This window comes from Lates calcarifer, linkage group LG15, assembly GCF_001640805.2.
Source record: "Lates calcarifer isolate ASB-BC8 linkage group LG15, TLL_Latcal_v3, whole genome shotgun sequence".
Taxonomy (NCBI): domain Eukaryota; kingdom Metazoa; phylum Chordata; class Actinopteri; family Centropomidae; genus Lates; species Lates calcarifer.
In genome coordinates, this window is record NC_066847.1 from 6,343,863 (window position 1) to 6,362,618 (window position 18,756).

Here is an 18,756-nt window from a genome sequence, read left to right on the forward strand (position 1 = left end):
GGTCTTGCCACAGACTGTGTATTGGGAAATATACATATTTGCATTCCTGCCAAGAGTTAGATGGGCAGATTGTTTGTTATTGTTGTTACAGAATTCACACCTACATGTCAGCTGTTATTCCAAGTCAGAGATTTTTCAGGATTTCTGACATTGACAATATCTCCCACTTGGTAAGAAAGAAAAACATTAGAAATCTCAACAAACCTGTGACAAATTGGCAACATAGCCTCCATCACTGGCAGCAATATCTCAATAAGATCCAATGTTAACAATCTCTTCAGGCTGGGCAACCAGTGGAGACTCCAGGAGTCACAGCTCCCAGCCAACAAATAGTTAAAACCACAGTTAATCACTTTTATTTTTTGTTTGTTCACAATTTATTTTTTGTTTGGATTAAAGGCTTTTAATGTGCTGAAAGGTGATTACTTTCACCATTCTCTATATCTTTGCAATTGAAAAGATGTTAATGATAATGAATGATAGGAAAATAATGTTGAAATTACTTTTCAAGCAATTATAACAACTCTCTTCAAATGTTCAGTGGCAGGAGATACTTTTAGGAATGAATTTTGAGATAATCATTAAGAGAGAAAGATGTTTCAGGGGCCTCAGGTACCCAGGAATCTTTTAAATATTAAGCACAACTTGCCTTAATCATTTGGGGAAAGAGGAATAAAAACACTCACATATATGCACACACCGCACATCTTCCAATCTCAGCACTGCAAAACAGGAAAAACCCCATGGCAATATTTTTGCACCATATTGATTGGAAGAAACCAAAAAAAGAGGCTCATCTGAAATGTGATGTCTGAATACCAACTGTTCAAATGTGTGCAATACTGCATAACTTTACAGTCATTGGGGCTCTTAGTACTTTTTAATACCTCTGTGCTACTCCAGAGGATGAGTAATTTAATCATTTAATCTATTCTACTTGTTTTATTTCACCAGAAATACTATGTATAATGAACATTCTGGTTTTAGAAAAAATCTCAGTTGGGACAAGATAAGGTGTTTCATTTCATTATGATGGTGATTATTTTAAAACAAAGTAATCAGTGAAAGAAAATGTTTTATTGTCATTATTGTCTGTACAATAGCTGTAATCCCTGTTCTAAACCAGTAAACTGATAATCTACAACACTAAGCTTTACATGTACGCACACTTATGTAAAGGGGAAAAAGTACACACTGAATTCACTGCCTGCTGATTTCATATGTGGACTCAATCACCAAATCAATAATTCAATCTTGATGTAACTTCAGTGTCAGAAAGTGTGAAAAATGATCAAGCCTCGAGTATGAGAGTTTAAAAAATGTTTTGTGCTGGACTCTTGAGTCAAAGACTTTTTTTCTCTGACTTGATTTATTCCAGTCCTTTGAGAATGACGAGCACACGATAACAAATAACAAGATGCTGTTTGTCAAGATTACAAGAAAATACAACAGCAAGAGTCTGACGCGAATCAAGTGATCCAGAAAAACTGGTAAACAGTCACATCTCACTGAGTCTCACGTGTGTGGAGTCTTGCAGTCGGGATGCTGCAGCGCGATCCTCAGTCCTCATATATTCCCTTTACAGAGTATATGTACACAACACAGTGCATGTCTTATTTCTATAAATAACTCCAGCTTGTTTGTGTGTCTTGTAGCTGTCTTTTACTTGTCACACATTTTTTTGTGATCGTCTCATAGTTTGTTTCTTTGTGTCTTTTCCCAAGTTTTGTCTGAGCTGTCTTAAGTTTTCCAGAAAGCTTATATCACTTCAACTCATTAGTTGTCCAGACTATTTTATCATCTCCCTTTTGCTGTTTATTAAAACTTTATCTTTACTTTCTCTTCACCTCGATCTCACCTCAGATCTCACACCACATCAGGCCTTTTATTTTTTCTTGACAGTTGACACATTTTATCTCTGCGGCTCTCAGCAGTGCAGGATCTTGATGAAGGCTTTGCGAAACTCAATGTTGAAAGTGGTGTAGATGATGGGGTTGACGGCGCTATTGAGGTACCCCAGCCAGGTGACGGCGCTGTAGAGAGAGGGGGAGATACAGCAGCTTCTGCAGTGGGCCTTCAGCACGTGGGTCAAGAAGAAAGGCAGCCAGCAGATGATGAACACACCTTGGACACAGAGGACAGGAAGTGGATTAGAGGGTGTGTGTGTGTGTGTGTGTGTGTGTGTGTGTGTGTGTGTGTGTGTGTGTGTGCTTTAGTCAGTGGCATAAATTACACAGGGATATAATTAATGAAATATATCCTGCCAAAGTCTGCATTTGTGCATTTGTAATGAAACTGCTAAAACAATACATAGACAGAAAACAGTAACTAGACAGATAGAGAATACCTCATCAATCCCAATTGCAACAATACAGTAGCCGAGCCACATAAATCACAAGATACAAAATACAATCAAATAGAAAGCCATGAATAATGGAAGCCATAAAAATTGGTGTCTTGGATGTCAAGATTTAAAAACGTGTCTCTCATTGAAATAAGTACAACTTGAAGGATTTCTCCAAATGTTCATTCGAAGCCTTCAATCTTGCTCATTGTTTTCAGTTTGTTCCAATTTTAATGGAATTTTTTTTTTTTCAAAGGCAGATATCATGGTAAACCAAGCTATTTAGGCTCTTGTCTTTCCTGCTACAAGAAGACACTGATTATTGTAGTTTGCGTTTATAGTGAGCACAGCTTATATAGTAATATATAGAACTTCAACAACTGCAGAGTGTTTGCACATCAAAATGCATTTTATAATCAGATTTTACTCCAGAGTTTTGTTGGTATTCTGTAAATTATTAGGATAATTTACTAAGCAATAATGAAAAGGGAGAAAATGTTGCTACAGTTATAAAGTACACACTTATTATGTCACATTAAATTTTCTAGGAAAATTTCTAGGAACTATTTTTCCCCCATTTGTTGAATAATTTCCCATTTTTTCCTCTAAAAATTCAAATTTTACTGATAAAAAACAAACTTAAAACTTAAAATAATGACCTGTAGAACTAGATGAAGACCAACTATATGCAACAAGATAATATTACAACTGCATTTATAGAAAATTACACAAAAGTTAAAAGAAAACTTTTCTGTGAGCAAAGTTGATTTGAGTGAGTTTACAGGAAGAGTTCAACATTTTCAGATATATGCCTTTTCACTTTCTTGAAACTTTAGATGAGAAGATTAATATCTCATGTTTGTCCATTTAATATTAAGATATAATGATTGTACTCAGTAGTGAGCTTTGGAGGTGCTGAAAGGGAATTTTGTTTCCTCTGGACAGAGCCAGGTTAGCTGTTCCCAGCAAGAAGGCAAATGAGTGTGTTTTTGCCTTATCTCTTATTTGAGGATATCAAATGTATTGTATTACACATACAGTACAGGTTGAGGCAGGTTACAAGTGCAAGGTGAATGTGTCCAGTATTCAAATATGAATGCCTCATCTATTAGTCGCTCACCAAGCACAATAGCAAGCATCTGTGTGGCCTTCCGCTCCTTCTGCTGCGACAGCCTTCCTCTCACCCTCTCCTTGGTGATGCCCCATTTCTCTCTGCCTCCACTGCGCTCCCTCCATCCCTCACGTCCCCTCATGCCGTCCTCAAGGGTGGGCGGGCGGGGCATCAGGGCTGATCGCGTCACAGTTGAAGGAAGAACTGGGGCAGGTCCGACCGAGATGGACAGTGAGATCCTTGTTCGTCCTGTGTGGGAAGAGGTCTGGGGAGCAGGAGGAGGAGCCAGACTCTGCTCGGTCTGCGGCAGGAACTGACTAGGCTCCACTTCGAGAGGGTGAACCACCGCCTCCTTCACCAGGGTCTGACAAACAGAGAGGGAGGAAGGAGGCTGAGGGAGGTAGGCATTGGGGGACAAACAAAGGTGTGAATTCTTGAATGTAAATATTAAACAAGAGTGGGGAAAAAATGAGCTCAGAAGGACATTTATGGATGCAGGAAGGAGAAGAGGGATAACAGGAAACAAGCAGAGAATTGCTGCAGAGATAGCAGATTGTAGGAAACTAGTGACAGTGAGGAAACATCCTTCTTGCATCAATTTGGTCCAAAAAAACTCACCACTTTCTTGCGCTGTGGGGCTGCAGTGGCAGGCCTCAGGATCAAGGTACATAACTTCACATCTTCTGGTTGTGTACACTTATTCTGAAAGGGAATGAGAATGCGCAGTGAACAACCCCTTGAGTTCAGTTAAATCTCTTATTACATATCACTCACTATATACATGATAAAGATATATCTATGATAAGCTAAAATTATGCATTCAAGTTACCCCACAGTAACAGCGTTACTGCTTTTGCTGGCCCAATGAAAAGTGGCCTTGGGTTTGTTTACTGAACTCCACACTGATTTCTAATTTGCTTTTGTTCTTTTGTTTCAACTATTTTAAATATCGAGTTGGTGACTGACGTTTAGCTGGAAAAATATCTCCTACTGTGGAAATAACTATCTCACATTTAGCCTCGATACTCAATAAATTATACAAAAAACTGACTAGCCAATGCGTCAGTCAGTAAAAAAAAAGTCATTGTGTGCCGCTAAACAAAACTAAAGAACTTTATCTTAAATTCTAGAGGAGATCCCAAAGTGTCCAAAACACCAAATACATCAGATATAAGGACACACTTATAAAATATAGCTATAGCTTCAAGAGCTGGAACAATCTGATACAGAATATTTGATGGTGTGTCAGAGGCAGCCGAGTTCAACAAAGATTTCTTTTTTTAAATATGACACGATTGCAGAGCAGACATTCACTTAAAAACAGATTTGGAAACTTCTGAACTTTTGTGCTTGGAAGATATGGACTTTATCTCAACTTTTCTGGTGACTTAATTAATGGTGGCACAGACCAGTGGGTCAACATTGATCAGTTGTGAGTAGTTGTTCTCAGCTGAGCTGATTCTACCTTTCTGTGTCGATGACCCTCTCCTGCCTCAGCCCCGCCTTGTGTGTGCAGACCATGTCTGCGTGACGGGGCGGTGCGTCTGCCACGTTTGCGCAGCACCACACAGATCTGCGCGTAAACCAGCAAAGTGACGATGAAAGGAACGTAGAAGGAGGCCACAGAGGAGTATACCACGAAGGCCGGGTCAGCAAAGCTGCATGTGGTGCCTTCCCGGTTGGCTAATGGAGATATGGAGAGGAACGTTCATATGATTTTACAAGAGTTTAGCTTTGTTTCAGTTCTGCCAAATTATGGATTTTTTTGAGTCCTAAGGTCTTGTTTCAATCAGAAATATATTAAAGGAAAAGAGTTCAACGTTTTTGGGGAAAAGCATGTTTGCTTTAAGGCCGATAGGATTGATATCCCTCTAAAGTTTGTCTGTTAAATATATAGTCAGAAGCCAAGAGACAGTTGAGTTCAGCATTAAGATGGGAATCAGGGGGTAAAGGCCGGGTTTTGTCAGATGGTTAAAAAACATACAATACGCCCACCATTGCACCCAGCCAAGAAATAGTCCAGCACACAACTTCCCAATGTAATTTCTACACTTTAGACTTTCTATGAATCAAACAAATGAGATACAACGTGCAATTATTTACCTTTGGACAGCCAGGCTAACTGTTTCTCCCTGCTTTTAGTTTCTACACTGGCAAGCTAAGCTAACATCTCCTGGCTGTCGCTGAGTGCTGACAACTTTCTCATGTAACTTTCAGCAAGAAAGTAAGTCTTTTCTTACATGACAAACACAAATGCTGATGTTTTAAAGTCATTCTTGACTTTACAGAAACATCACTGTCTCTCCACAAGACACATTTAGGCCAGCTGTTGTTGGATTGTTCAAATTTCCATATTTTCTGAGCACCTTATACCAGCTTCAAAAACTGACCCTGTGGAGAGATTGGTTTATTTCCAAAGTCAAGACTGACATTTGAAGCTCAGCTTTTGACACGGATGAGAAGTCCTTACTGAAAAAAAGGAGAATTTGAACATCCACAATTTCATTACAAATGGGCAACCTCTTTTTCCCGATGAAGATCATGTGATATGTTCTAAAGCTCCAGAACAAATGGACCTCATGTTGTTTACTCAACAGCTGAAATGCTGTTTTCATATGAAATTTAAAAAACATATATATGTAAGACAGTGATGATGCTCAGAAACACTCGCACAAGAATGGAATAAAAATGTACAACAGTGCCTTTCAAACAGTGTGTTGTAATCTGTGAGCAACTCATTACTGAGGAGAGTGAAATATCTCTCACAGTCTGGTCTTGCATCATTCGGTCTCTTGTTGTGTTTAGACCCACAACCGAGGCTGCCGAACTCTTGCATTACTTCTTGTTTCCCACTCACTCTCAAGCGGTTTCCTTTGAGCTCAGTGCGAGCACATTCAAAGCTTGACTCCCTCTTCACAGCCGCCTTCATTAAGGCAGAGGTTGGCTGCTAAACATCTTCACCCCTTTTGTGAGACAACAAATGAACCGAGGATTATGTGTCCCCACTTGTTTCAGACATCACCTGTCACTCCCTCTATGAAATGTTACTGAATGCTCTGTGTGTCTGTGCTAATGGATATTTAATTCTAAAGTGGGCTGATTTACTGCATGCTTTGTTGAATGAGCAGACGGATGCTGTTTGTTTACCATCTCGTCAAAGATTGATAATCAAATTCAGAGACAGATGGACCAAGATATTGCAAAGACAGTGAATGCATAAGAAAGTGTGTATGATGTTCTGTTCATGAGTTAAGTCTAAATGACGCCTCAGAGGATGATGAAGCATGACAATAAAAAAACAAACAAACAAAAAAAACCACTAACAGCTGCGGACTAAACAAGCCATGAAGGACCCCCACTTTGGTGTTGACCTGGACTCAACTTAAGGTTTAGTCACAACAGCATTTAAAACAGCAAAATTTCCAACCTAAAGCCCATAATTTGACAAAAATCCATGCTGTTGACCACCTGCAAACTGTTCTGAGCTTTGACCCACTTAATGCTGCACTGAGGAACTATAAACTGCATCATAAAAGAGATGCAGAATGGCTCCCAGTCAGTCTTGTGTCAAGAACAGATGGCACAAGTACATTTCCTTGAATTAACCGTGTTAACTCCAATGCTTCAAGTACCGCCTGTTTTGTAGGGATGCATGATTGAATTTCACTGTAATACTTTGCGGACTGCGCAGAACTGGATAGAGCTAACAACACCTAAGCTGGTAAGTGGGGAGTAATTTGAGAGGACAGATCAGATATAGCAATTACCAGTGTTGTTGAGTCCAAACAGTAAAGGGCAGGAGATGGCAAAAGAGAGGAACCACACCACGGCAATCATCACGGCCACCCTCCTCCTGGAGCTGTACCTGGTGTTGTAGAGCATCGGCATGGCCACTGCCGTGTATCTGCAGCAGTACGTACACAATGAGATACATGAAACACATCAGCAAACCTCTCACACAATGATGGTGCCTGTATTTGAACAAACAATAAAGAGAAAACACATTCTAATGCATCCTCAGAGTTTATCATCGCATTGTCATGTTCACGCATATTTTAAAGTAAACTCTCCCAACACTTGATTCTGAGCAAATTCCCACTTTCCCCTCAAACAGACTAAAACTGTCACTGCTCGTTTCACAGCCAACAAGGACATAAAAACACGCTACTGCCAGTATGTCAAAAGCAATTAGAGTCATCTGCTGAAAGCGCAGGTGTGAACAGTCTCCTTCAGCGAGTTGCTGTAATCCCAACTGTGGGCAGAGGGTCACGGACAAAAACACAAGAGCTATCCAAAACGCTACAGATGAAATCTTTGTTGTTTCAGCTGTCAGAATCTGCAACATACAATCTAGAGATGTTGTCGCTGCAGTATTGTGTTTCTAAAGATTCTTACAAAAAAGCCCCTCAGGAACTTGTGTCAGTGTTGTGAAGGAGTCCTGTAGAAATGGTGCAGGTACTGTTATTGGATAATAACTTTCCTTGTAGAACTTTTGGTCTTGAGGTACAATTTACGATGTAAATGTTTGCTTGTTCATTTTGCATGTTAACATCTGCTATGTAGCACTAAACATAAAGTACAGCTGAGGCTGATGGATATGTCATTAATTTTGCAGGTATTTTGGACACAAATAGAAATCTTGGCCTGATGGCAGTGCTAGATGAAAAGTCAGGTGATCACCAAAGTCATTAAGAGAGGCCCAACAGACCAGCCATGGCAAAACATCAAGAGTAGTGATAATACAGTAATTACACTAAATAAGATTTTATTTGGGTGTATGCTAATTTTCCAATTACTTTCTATCACCCAAAACTGGAGGACTGTGCATACAAAAAAGGCTACACTCCTACACTGTTAATCTGACGTGGATGTTAAGCACCCTCAAATGAAAGTTGTCAGCACTTTAACCTTGCACTCACTGTCTCATTTTAAATTGCCAAGGCACGAGGCCCAGGCAGCTCTCTACAGCTGACTGCAGCTTCAACAAAGCAATTAAAACTTTATCCTTAGCTATTGCACCAAATTATAGTCTAAGTCTAAACTGGTGCAGCCTCAATGTGTCACTTTGTCAGAGGAATGAGACGCAGCTGCAGACAACCCTGCCCGCCGGGCATCTGGTCATCTCCCCCTGAGACCCACGAAGAGGGCATCAGGTGAAACGCCAAATCATCAAACATAGTCTCCTTGCTCCACGACGAACAAAATGAACACTCATCACTGCAGAGGACATTGTAAAGGACGCAGTGGAAATTTGTCATTACCTGCTGACATCTGTCATGTGGCTCTGTGACAGCTATACATGATGGATGCATCTTTAAAGTATTTAGTGGACGTGTGTGTGTGTGTAATTGCAGGCACATGTGTTGCCAGCTCTTTGTTAAGTTGAGCCTGCACCAACAAAGATCAAGGTTAGGGGAGAGTACAAAGTAAAGAAATGACATATTGATTCACTGTCATCTCCATTATTTTGTTCTTTTCTCTGGACAAAAATCCCTGTGAAATTATTCATCATCAATTAACTTTTTCTTTTGCTGAAAGGGAACCTAGGGGGAAAGAGATACTGTTAATTGTAAGAAGAGACAGAAAGATGAGTGTTAAAGCCCAATAAATGTGTTGATGCATATCAAGAAACACAGAGAAACATATCCAGCAAAGAAAGTAAACTACACACAAAAGCAAGAACAAAGAGTAAAGTCAAAGAAAGAATCTACCTGTCGATGCTGATAGCACAGAGGTTGAGGATACTGGCGGTGCACATCATGACGTCCAGGGTGAGCAGGATGTCACAGTGGATGAGACTGAAGCGCCACTCTCCCACCACCTGAATTACACAAAGTCATAATATTGTTAACATGTTTCTCTTTCACTTTCATTTTAAATCTGTGTGCCTTTCAGTGACTTTAATTTCTTCACTCATTTTGTTCATTTTGGCCAATATAATATGTCATAGCACTAGAGGAGCAGCATTAATATTAACCAGGCAGGATCACTCTGGGGTACAAACTTATTCCCCTTAATAGAATATGTTTAATATTTAATTCCATTCCTTCCTCTCCGGCCAACATGATTTACATCTGAAGTGACCCAGTTTGGCCACAAAGGATTTATACATATTTCCAATATCATAATAAAGGAATGGATTTAATGTTACACTGAAAACTACTGGGGCATTACTTGTAATGCATCTAGTCATCTAAAGTCTATTTATGTTAGTGGATAGGTTTCTTGTACTGAATCTGCTTCTGTGACTATTGCCATAAATACTTAAGAAAGGGGGTTCAAAACAATCTGTAGCAGTAATTGCAGCTAATTAGCACTGCTTAATTAGTTAATCATCAGGAAAGTCATCTGCAATGTTTTTGACAATTGATTAACAACTTGAATTATTCCTTGTGCAAAAATATCAACCATCTGCTCATTCTATCTTCTCAAAGGAAGGGGGGGATTTGCTGTTTTCCTCTGTCTTGTGTGAGACTTATTATCTTTGGGTGTCAACTTACAATTTCCCAGCACCTGAGGGAAGCTGTGTAAGAGACTATAACGTAGAAAGCTGTAGCTGGATTGGAATGATGCAGGATGCAACGCCAATGTTACAGGCACAGAAAAGATTCACTTTAAAGCAGGCAGTCAGTGCTGTGTGTGCTCAGGCAACCTGTGCTGTTTGTTAGAGAGCTGTAATAATTATTCAGCTAATCAATTAGTTAACCTATTTTAAGTAAAAATAAAATATTTTCAGTTACTGTTTTTTTCAAGCAAAAATACCAAATATGTGTTTGTTCCAGCTTCTCAGTTTTCAAAAAAAGTTTGCCTTTCTTTGTCCTGTGTGACAGTAAACTGAACATCCTCTGGACTGTTGATCGCACAAAGCAAGAAGGAAAACATGACAGACATCTTCCACTATTTTTTGACATTCAATAGTGACAGTGAAGTTTCTGTGGACTGACTTATTGATTAATTGATTAGTCATTCCAGCTCTAAAACAGAGAGAGAATAATTGAATTAAGTGACAGTGAAAATAACTGTTAGTTGCAGGCCTAGTTACAAAATTTTATTTAACCGTGTATTTGGAAAAATCATCTAATCTAAAACAGAAACATTTTTATGACCTTTTAGTTTCCACTGCACCAAGCTGTGGATTTTTTTTTTTTTTTTTGCTTATAGAAGAGAAAAAAAGTCTGAGCACTGACCCTACAGAAATGCAATAAATGAAAAATGCTAACACAAGCACATACACACACCTCCAGGTAAACGCCCCAGGGCATGACCAGCGTGGCCAGCAGCAGGTCGGACACCGCCAGGGAAACGATGAGGTAGTTGGTGGTGGTCTGCAGAGCGCGCTCCCGAGAAACCGCCACGCACACCAGCACATTGCCGAACACCACACAGAAGATCAGGAGCACCAGCAGCACTGCGTAAAAGTTGTACGGCGGAGAGGAGGCTGACGGGAGGCTGGTGCAGTTGGAGGAGGTCAGCAGGGAGGAGGCGGCGGAGGAAGAGGTAGGGAAGGATATGGGGGAGTATGAGGGGTCATGGGTGACAAAGACAGAGAAAGGAAGGAGGAAGGAGGGAGGGGAGGTCTCATCGGACTCATTGAGTAAAGTCATGATCTCGCTCCAGTGGACATGGTCAGGCTGAAAATTGATGACACAAAGAAAGAAAGAGAAAAATAATGACCATTGGCAGAAGCCTCAATCAGTTACCTTTTTCTGTGCTTCTCCATGAAAACTTGTCATTACTTTATTCCATTGCAACCGTCAAATCCAAGCTGACCACAGCCCTGGTTCTGCGTGAAGGAGCAAACATCAGCGACTGAAGCCTGCTGGGGCTGAGTGCTTGATGAGAATGAATGCTTGAGTGAAGCATCATTTTAAATGTATTCAGAAACAGATTTGTGTGGTTAATTTAGTAGAAAGTTTGACATTTCTAGAACTGTCTTGATGCTTTTGCAGTTTAAAAATCTAAAGCTAAAACCAGTGAATGATGTCAGCTAACAGAGCCTGAGATCAAGCAAAATGTGAGATGCAGCATTTACATAAGAACAATTTTACAGTTACTAGGAGACCATCAAAAGGAAAGAGAGACAGGATAACACTTAATGACAGAGTCCATAATTTTCGATGGATCTTCTTCAATCGAAAACCTCTGCTTCAAACTCAATATTTGTAACTGGCAGCTGAAGGTTTGTGTGTTGTGAGGCAACATGATGAGGAGAACTTTTCTTCCTCTTCCTTCTCTCTATGTGTCTGCTCTGACACATTCAAACTACCAGACTGTTTAATAGCATGCAAAAATCTGCATAAAATATTGATCAGTAACGGGAAGTTGAAATGGACTACTGACGCAGTATCTCTCCTGTACAAACTTCTCTTTCTCGCCACCTTAACACCACCTATGCACCACCATCTCATAATCTCACATACTTCCAGTACATATCAGCTGTCGCCCTCTGACCTTGATATGTAATCAGCACATATCCAAGCAAACAACAAATCAATAACCTATTACACCTGTTGACCTCACACCAATAGCCACAGCTCCTGAAGAAGACATCTTGTGTGGCACAAATATTGATTATACACGGTTAGATATTGATTTAACTCAGGGAGGGACTTGATGGAGAGTAGTTTGAAAACATCATTATTGTGATAGAGGTCAATCCAATTTCTACAGGGTAGGGTAGGGTAAGTGTGACAGAGTGAGGGGCAGGGCCAGCTTCAACTGGAGCTCGTTTGAAGCCTCCATGAAGGCAAGTGTTTGTTTGCTTAAGTGCACTTCAGTAAATGGTGGGGCAGCTAATGCCTGATGAAAGCTAACTAAAATAACAACAAAAACAACTGGAAAGCCCTCAAAGTGGGCAAAGCTTGGCCAAGGCTGCACAATCTTGTGAATTTAATATTGTAATAATAGTAAATGATGAGAAAGCTTTGATGTGGATGCAGATGATCACAGGATACATAGCCAGATTTATTTATTTATTTATTTTGGCGTAGTCGTTCATTAGCAAAAATGTTCCTTATCTTGTAATGTAAAAACAAGTCTGGAGATCTAGTTAAATTTTAGTCTAGTTAAAAGTTTTATTTGCCTCGACTTAATTAAACCTTCACCGTAGAAGGAGCTAAGAGAGTAACTGATTGAGGCAGAAGCCAGCAACTCCTGTGTTCTGCTTGGTGAAATTGCTGTTTTTGTCAGTAGAGTCTGGTTGTGATATAGAGTGATGTTTATGGTTAAACAAAAAGGATGTTACTGTCATTGTCTATCTCTGTAGGAATCCTATACATGATACTGTCAAGCACTTATAATAACAATCTGAGCCTGTCAGTGGCAAAAACAAGTTTAGTGCACATACTTTGACCTGGACAATTGTCCACTGGATTACATTGCAGCGGCTCTTCATGGTTGACAGGCACATTGACTATGCTAAATAATGCTCCGATTCCAAAGATTTGTGTCCCTTTCAATCAAACATACGTCATCTGAACAAGAAAAACACTTCATAAAAGATCATTTTGATTCAGAATCACATGTAATCTCAACTGAGCAGTGAAGAATCAAATAATATGACGCTTTTCAACAGCAGCTGCAATGTGGAACTTTACATGAGATAATTTTTTTTTCAAACTGACTTTATTGCTCACGAATAAAACCCACAGAGATACTTATTTCCGAAAGCAATATGGGACGAGAATGGAAGATGAGAGCTTTAAGATGTTCAAATGGTAAATTTCTCTATGTTCTGCTACACAGTTAGATTAACACAATGAGCAGCCTTTATTGACTGGAAGGGGAAGGCATCATTGACATTTCTTTGTTGGTTTCCTTTCAGAACAGGGCACAATGATCCCTGACCTGAGAAGTCAATTTAATTTCACGTATGGCCACTGGACTAAAGCTGCATAACAATAGATAAACAAGTGTGGCAGCTTGTTCCCTGAGGTCAGGACTGCAAATGTCACTTTAATTCCTAAGATGTTTTTCTTAAGGTCAGATTTTACAAGACTACATCATGGTAAGGATATGCTTGGCCTGAGACTAGTGCTTAAGGAGCTGTTTTACTGTGTCTGCATAACCTTTTCTGACCCAGTGTAAACATAACAACCTCTATGACTGGTTTTTAAGAGCTACTGTGTGACGTGATTTCTCCCCACACGCTAGTGTTTTATGATCGCCTTTCATACTTTCAGCCACCATAGATGTCACTTATTCTCATTCATGCAACATTAAAAACAAAGAGAGCTTTTCAGTAATGTGGATGAGCAATGCTCCCAAGCAGAGCCTCTCAAACTGATGTATGTAAAATGCAAATTTTCCACACAAAAAAAAGCTTTGTCAGTGAGGTAATGTGATGGAAAATGGCGGCTGGACAGGAAACTTCCAATTAGTTTTATAATAAAGATGAAGCATTAAGCTTATCAAAGACTGTTCTGCTTGACTAACCTTAATCTAAGTAGAAGTTTCCCAACCCTAACTAACATTTTCTGAACTTAGATGATATAACAATATTTAATCTGCATTTCAGAGTTTGAGCTCACACTGACAAAAAAAATTCCTGATGTTTTCCAAGCTATAAAATGTTGCCGTGTGTGTTTTAAAACAGTTATTCTGATGCAACTCCTTTGACACTCCTCATTAGAACTTTAATTTCCTTTGCACAGATTCACATTCATTATGGGAAGAGCAAAGTCTAATTTGAGTCTGAGCTACAGAGAGCCATAACATCACTCAGGAATTCATGGAGGGAGAAATAAAAGGTGGTTAGAGAGCAAGGTCACATGCAAAAGCAAGGTTGTACATTGCATATTCACAATAAATTGGCAGAGAAGTTTGGAGATAAATAAGGTGTGAGGATACAAACATACAAAATACAAAAGACAGCTTTTTAATGATACAAATGCTCTTCTATTAAGTTAAATAAAAAGATCTCTTGGCGTTACTATGGCAGCTGTGTCTCTTGATGTTACGTAGGGAACACAAATCGACTTACACAAGTCATTTTGCCATTGGTGTCACAACCTTTCCGTTAAAACCGAGAACTGATAACTCACCATCATTTCACCATCTTTACTTTATCTGCACCCACTACCTCCTCAGGCTTTGCCTCTGGTCCATCATTTGTTTTTCTGGCCAACAGACTTAAAAATGCATGGGGTGAAATGCATAATGTAACAAGGAAGGTTGTTGTTGTTGGAAAACCATTTTGCCATATTGTGCGCCCCTCAACAAAATGAATAAGGAGTGTACATTATGTATGTGAAACTGATGAGCCACAATATGCTAAATCTATGAGACATGATTTTTTTTTCTGCGCTGGGCCATTACATTGGTTTCCTGTCTTATTCTTCCTAAAACTTTGACCGTGACCTCTCACTCCTTCAATCCTGTGTTGTCTGATGCCCTTTCTCACCTTAATCTCCCTCAATAACATCCACCAGCCTTTGTCACTCTATCCTTCTCTCTTATCTGCTTCTTTCTTCCCATCTAATCTCCTGTGTCTGCTCTTCTGTAGCTCCTCTCTGGAGACACTTGACAGGTTTATTACATCCTCGGCCTTGTCTGCCCAACGCCACTGGAAAAAACATAAACAAAAAACAGAAGACTCCTTCAGATTCTGCCCCAGCTTTGTTGAGGGTATGAGCGGACCTGCAATAAATCTTTCACTCATTTCTCTCACTAAGAGGCAGGAATGAGTTGCAGCCACTGGGAACGATGCTGCAGAATAATCAATTCCCTGCTGAGATCGGGGCAGAAAATATTCATTCTTGTTTCATATGTCTCAACTCGATTTCTACTTTCAATCACCCCCAGAACTCCTCATGCTCCTCTTTTTTCTCACTGGTGTTTGATGAGCAGCCAGTGACTTTTGCAAACAAATAAAATTGCAGCACGATGTATTTAGCTATGCAAAACAGGAGCATTCACAGGTAATAGGGGAGTGACAATTCTCCAAATTCAGAGTTCCATTCAGAGCTTTTTTGATGTTTTGTTTTTGTGCTGACTTGAATGTGCCCGGGGGTCTGCAATCTCAAGGTTATTATTCATCAAATCCGTCTTCCTGAAATTGTGGAAATTTGTATCGCAAGCTCAGTCTCTGTCTCACTTTCAGAATTGTTACACCATCTTCTTTTTTTTTTTCAAAAGATAACAATACACCTGCCTGGTACAGCAATTAATCAAGCAATGAAAGATGATGAAGAAGATGTTTTTTTTTCTCTTGCAGATACAACAAGGATTTGGATCAAAAGCAGCTATTCAGAAATACAGTTGCTTAATTATGTCTTTTTTTTCCCCTGTGCTACTCTAAAACAGCATGTTCCTCATGTGATAACATCAACTCAATCAGTTGCCTGTGCAGAGCCATGGCACCAATTATACTTAAGTACTTAAGTACATGATGGCAAGATGTGTTAACGAATGAGAAGGAGAAACAGAAATAAATGTCACACCAGGGAGGTACTTTGTGCTTTTACTTATTTAGGGTGAAGTGAAGGCGAGATATTGAGACAGACAATTATCAATAAAATATTAGCTCCATAAACCTCCCCTGCATTAAGTAACCTCCCAAGAAATGATCAAAGAGACGAAATGAGACACAGAGGGACACAGGGAGGAGGCACAGATCCACGCCGTGACACATGATGAATGCTTTCCCTTGTTCTTTGTGTGTCTTGTTATGTGAGTTCCTGATTGGTACATTAACAGAGGGGAATCACCTCAGCGCTGAGTCGCACGAGGAGACCTCAACCTGGAGACGACGCTCCAAAAACCAACCATAAGCATCTTTTACTCAAGAAGCGATTTTGCATTGTCTCCATCTTTTATTTAGAATGAGAAACTGTAGCTTTTGGAAGTCGGCTCCAAGTGATGTGTGCAGACTTGAAATTAAAGTAAAGAACTAACAAACAACCGTTGAGGAAAAAAAGTGCTTCAGTGTGGTTTGTGATGGCAGAAAGATGAAAGAAAAGTGTGAGTAATGAAATTCAGACCTTAAGGGAGAAAGGGCTCTGAATCATGGGTCTAATGATAAACATTATGGCCAGTTAGAGTAACCTATAGATATTTCAGCAGAAAGATAAGGTGCTCCACTCACATTGTACACCACTCAACTCAATCTATATCATAAGTTAATTAAATATTTTTACAGTATTTATAATATTAACTGTATATTTGATTGAATGTGCATCCATGTTATTTTTTTTAATGGTTCTTTTAACAGCGTTATTATAAAATATAGCTTTATTTTGTTGTTTTTTTTTATTTAACTTATCTTATTTCCTATATTTTGCACTGGCTGATTAGGATAGGAGCACATGTCTTCACTGGTAAATACACTGAATCTTGAGTCTACTGTGTGTCAGTGAGAAAAATCTTTTATAAGCTGTAAAATACAGGCTATTGTGTATTATTAATTTTGGGTTTGTTGTTTTTTTATACTGAGAGTTTAATGACAATATACTGTAATTACACAGTGACTCATCTTTAAACACAGAGCTGTGACTTCTCTGAATCAAATTAACAATATCGCTTCAATTTGTGGTTTTACCAGATCACAAAGTCAACCCATGGACCAGGAAAAAAGTACCATAAACCTCTTGTTAAAACGTTAAAGGTCACAGCAACAAGTTCTCCGCATACTCCCCAGAGTATGTACGCTGTAATTGTAATTTAAATTGACAGAGGCTGCTACATGGCACTTGAAGTCGGTTTCTGGATCTGTTAAAAACGTGTAAATCACTTACCCTCTCTCCCGGCAGAGATGCTCACACTCAGGTCTGCTCTCTCCTCAGGAACAACACTGTCAGGCTGCAGCATCCCAATTTACGACCGAACCTCCCACCTTGACCTCAGTCACTCAGTCAGTCAGTGCATGGTCCACACATACACCCACATAAACGCACACTGGGTTCCCGCTTCATCCCGTGTCGGTGATCGGCGGCAGGGACTCGGGTCGGCGCGACGGGGAGTCTGACAGATGAGCCGCGGAGGAGGAGGGTGGAAATAGCTGGAGGAGAGGAGGAGAGGAGGAGAGGAGGGGGTTTAATGAAGTTTTTCACGCTGAGCTTCGGGTGTTCATACTTGTGGATAAAAAATCGCGAAGGCTGGGTTTTCTATGGCGGCAGAAATACTGCAGCGCTATTGGCTGAGATGAACACTGAGGGCGGGGCCAAAACACATACTCACTATTAGGAGTTAAAGTTACTATATACCTATGTAGTATACTATAAAGGTATAGTATGAGTTCTCTGGGGGTTTAAAGATAATGTTCAAAGGTAACCAGATGGGGAAAAAATTAAACAAATAAAAAAAAACAGACAAATTAAATAACATTTCAGACAGGGAAATGGTTTTTATATTTTGATAAAGTGATATAATTTGCCTTAATAGATTTTATTGAGTCTGTTAATGAGTGTTTTTTTGATTGGACACTAAGCAACCTAAGTATGGTGTTTAACCAAGCAGATATAGACATTTTTTCTAGCTATCACATAGAACAACTATGAAGGGATGACCTCTCAGAAAAATATTCCAGTTCAAGAGTTAAGGTGTCTCAAGGTGGGTCACCCGAAAGTCAGACAACAGCCCGATCAACTGACAGATGCAAACTTCCAGCACAGGTCGCAGGAGAGCCCCGAGCTCCTAACAAGATTAAAAAATAAGAAAGATGAGACCTCTCATTCATTGGTCAAAGATAAGGCTACAGATAACAAGTGTTTAGCAATTAGCATAGCGCAATGGTTGAAAAAAGGGGGAAACAGTTTGGGGAAAGTACCTTCATGAAGTCTAAACTGCTCAGCATCACTGTTGAAAAATCAGCATGTCAAGATGAATCAAACTCTCATCATAAAATTGCTTCAAATACACACAATATATTTATGCAGTTCAAGGACAAAGATTTTATTCTTTTTGTGTCACACAAGAACTTAAATATGAATCAATGGGCTGAAAATTTTCAAGATGTAAAATTCCTGCCTGATATTCATGCTCTGATGCAATTTTGTGACATGTGCTGTCAGCTTTTCTCTTACTGTGATGGATGATCTCTAATGGGGAAATTTAAAAGATGAACATAGCTCCAGAGATGTCATTCCATAGAGGGTTGAATGGGGGTAAATGAGTTCATATGGCAAAACTGATTCTTAAAGATGTCATGCAGGAAAAACTGTCACAGCTGTCACAATCAACAATAAATGATAAAGAGAAATCACTGTCCCTCAAGCTGGTGATGCTTATTCTCAATGATAGCTGGGACCAAAGGGAAAGCATGAATGGAAAAGAAGAAACTCTGATCAAAATATAAATAATCTTC

General features: G+C 39.5%; 1 protein-coding gene across 2 annotated transcripts; it reads right to left on the bottom strand.

Moving 5' to 3' along the window:
- Positions 1–1,866: 1,866 nt before the first annotated feature.
- On the bottom strand, positions 1,867–17,702 carry drd2l (dopamine receptor D2 like). Of its 2 annotated transcripts, none has more exons than XM_051076373.1 (8): positions 17,189–17,702; positions 10,694–11,086; positions 9,167–9,276; positions 7,223–7,359; positions 4,921–5,138; positions 4,074–4,157; positions 3,465–3,846; positions 1,867–2,124 (listed from the first exon to the last, which is right to left on the bottom strand). In XM_051076373.1, exons 2-8 carry the CDS (start codon positions 11,057–11,059, stop codon positions 1,928–1,930), a joined length of 1,494 nt encoding a protein of 497 aa, XP_050932330.1. In that variant the 5' UTR covers positions 11,060–11,086; positions 17,189–17,702; the 3' UTR covers positions 1,867–1,927. The 2 variants fall into 2 exon arrangements, with proteins under 2 accessions (XP_050932330.1, XP_050932331.1); XM_051076374.1 differs by having other exon boundaries at positions 3,465–3,819; positions 17,189–17,700.
- Between the last annotated feature and the right edge of the window lie 1,054 nt (positions 17,703–18,756).

What these genes read in the sequence shown, in the direction of transcription:
- drd2l (XM_051076373.1), bottom strand. Translation starts at nt 11,059, where the DNA reads ATGACTTTACTCAATGAGTCCGATGAGACCTCCCCTCCCTCCTTCCTC. An exon ending in AGGGTCATCGACACAGAAAG is followed by an intron (nt 4,158 to 4,920) that starts GTAGAATCAGCT and finishes ATTCCCTTTCAG; the next exon opens with AATAAGTGTACACAACCAGA. An exon ending in GATGCTTGCTATTGTGCTTG is followed by an intron (nt 2,125 to 3,464) that starts GTGAGCGACTAA and finishes TCTGTGTCCAAG; the next exon opens with GTGTGTTCATCATCTGCTGG.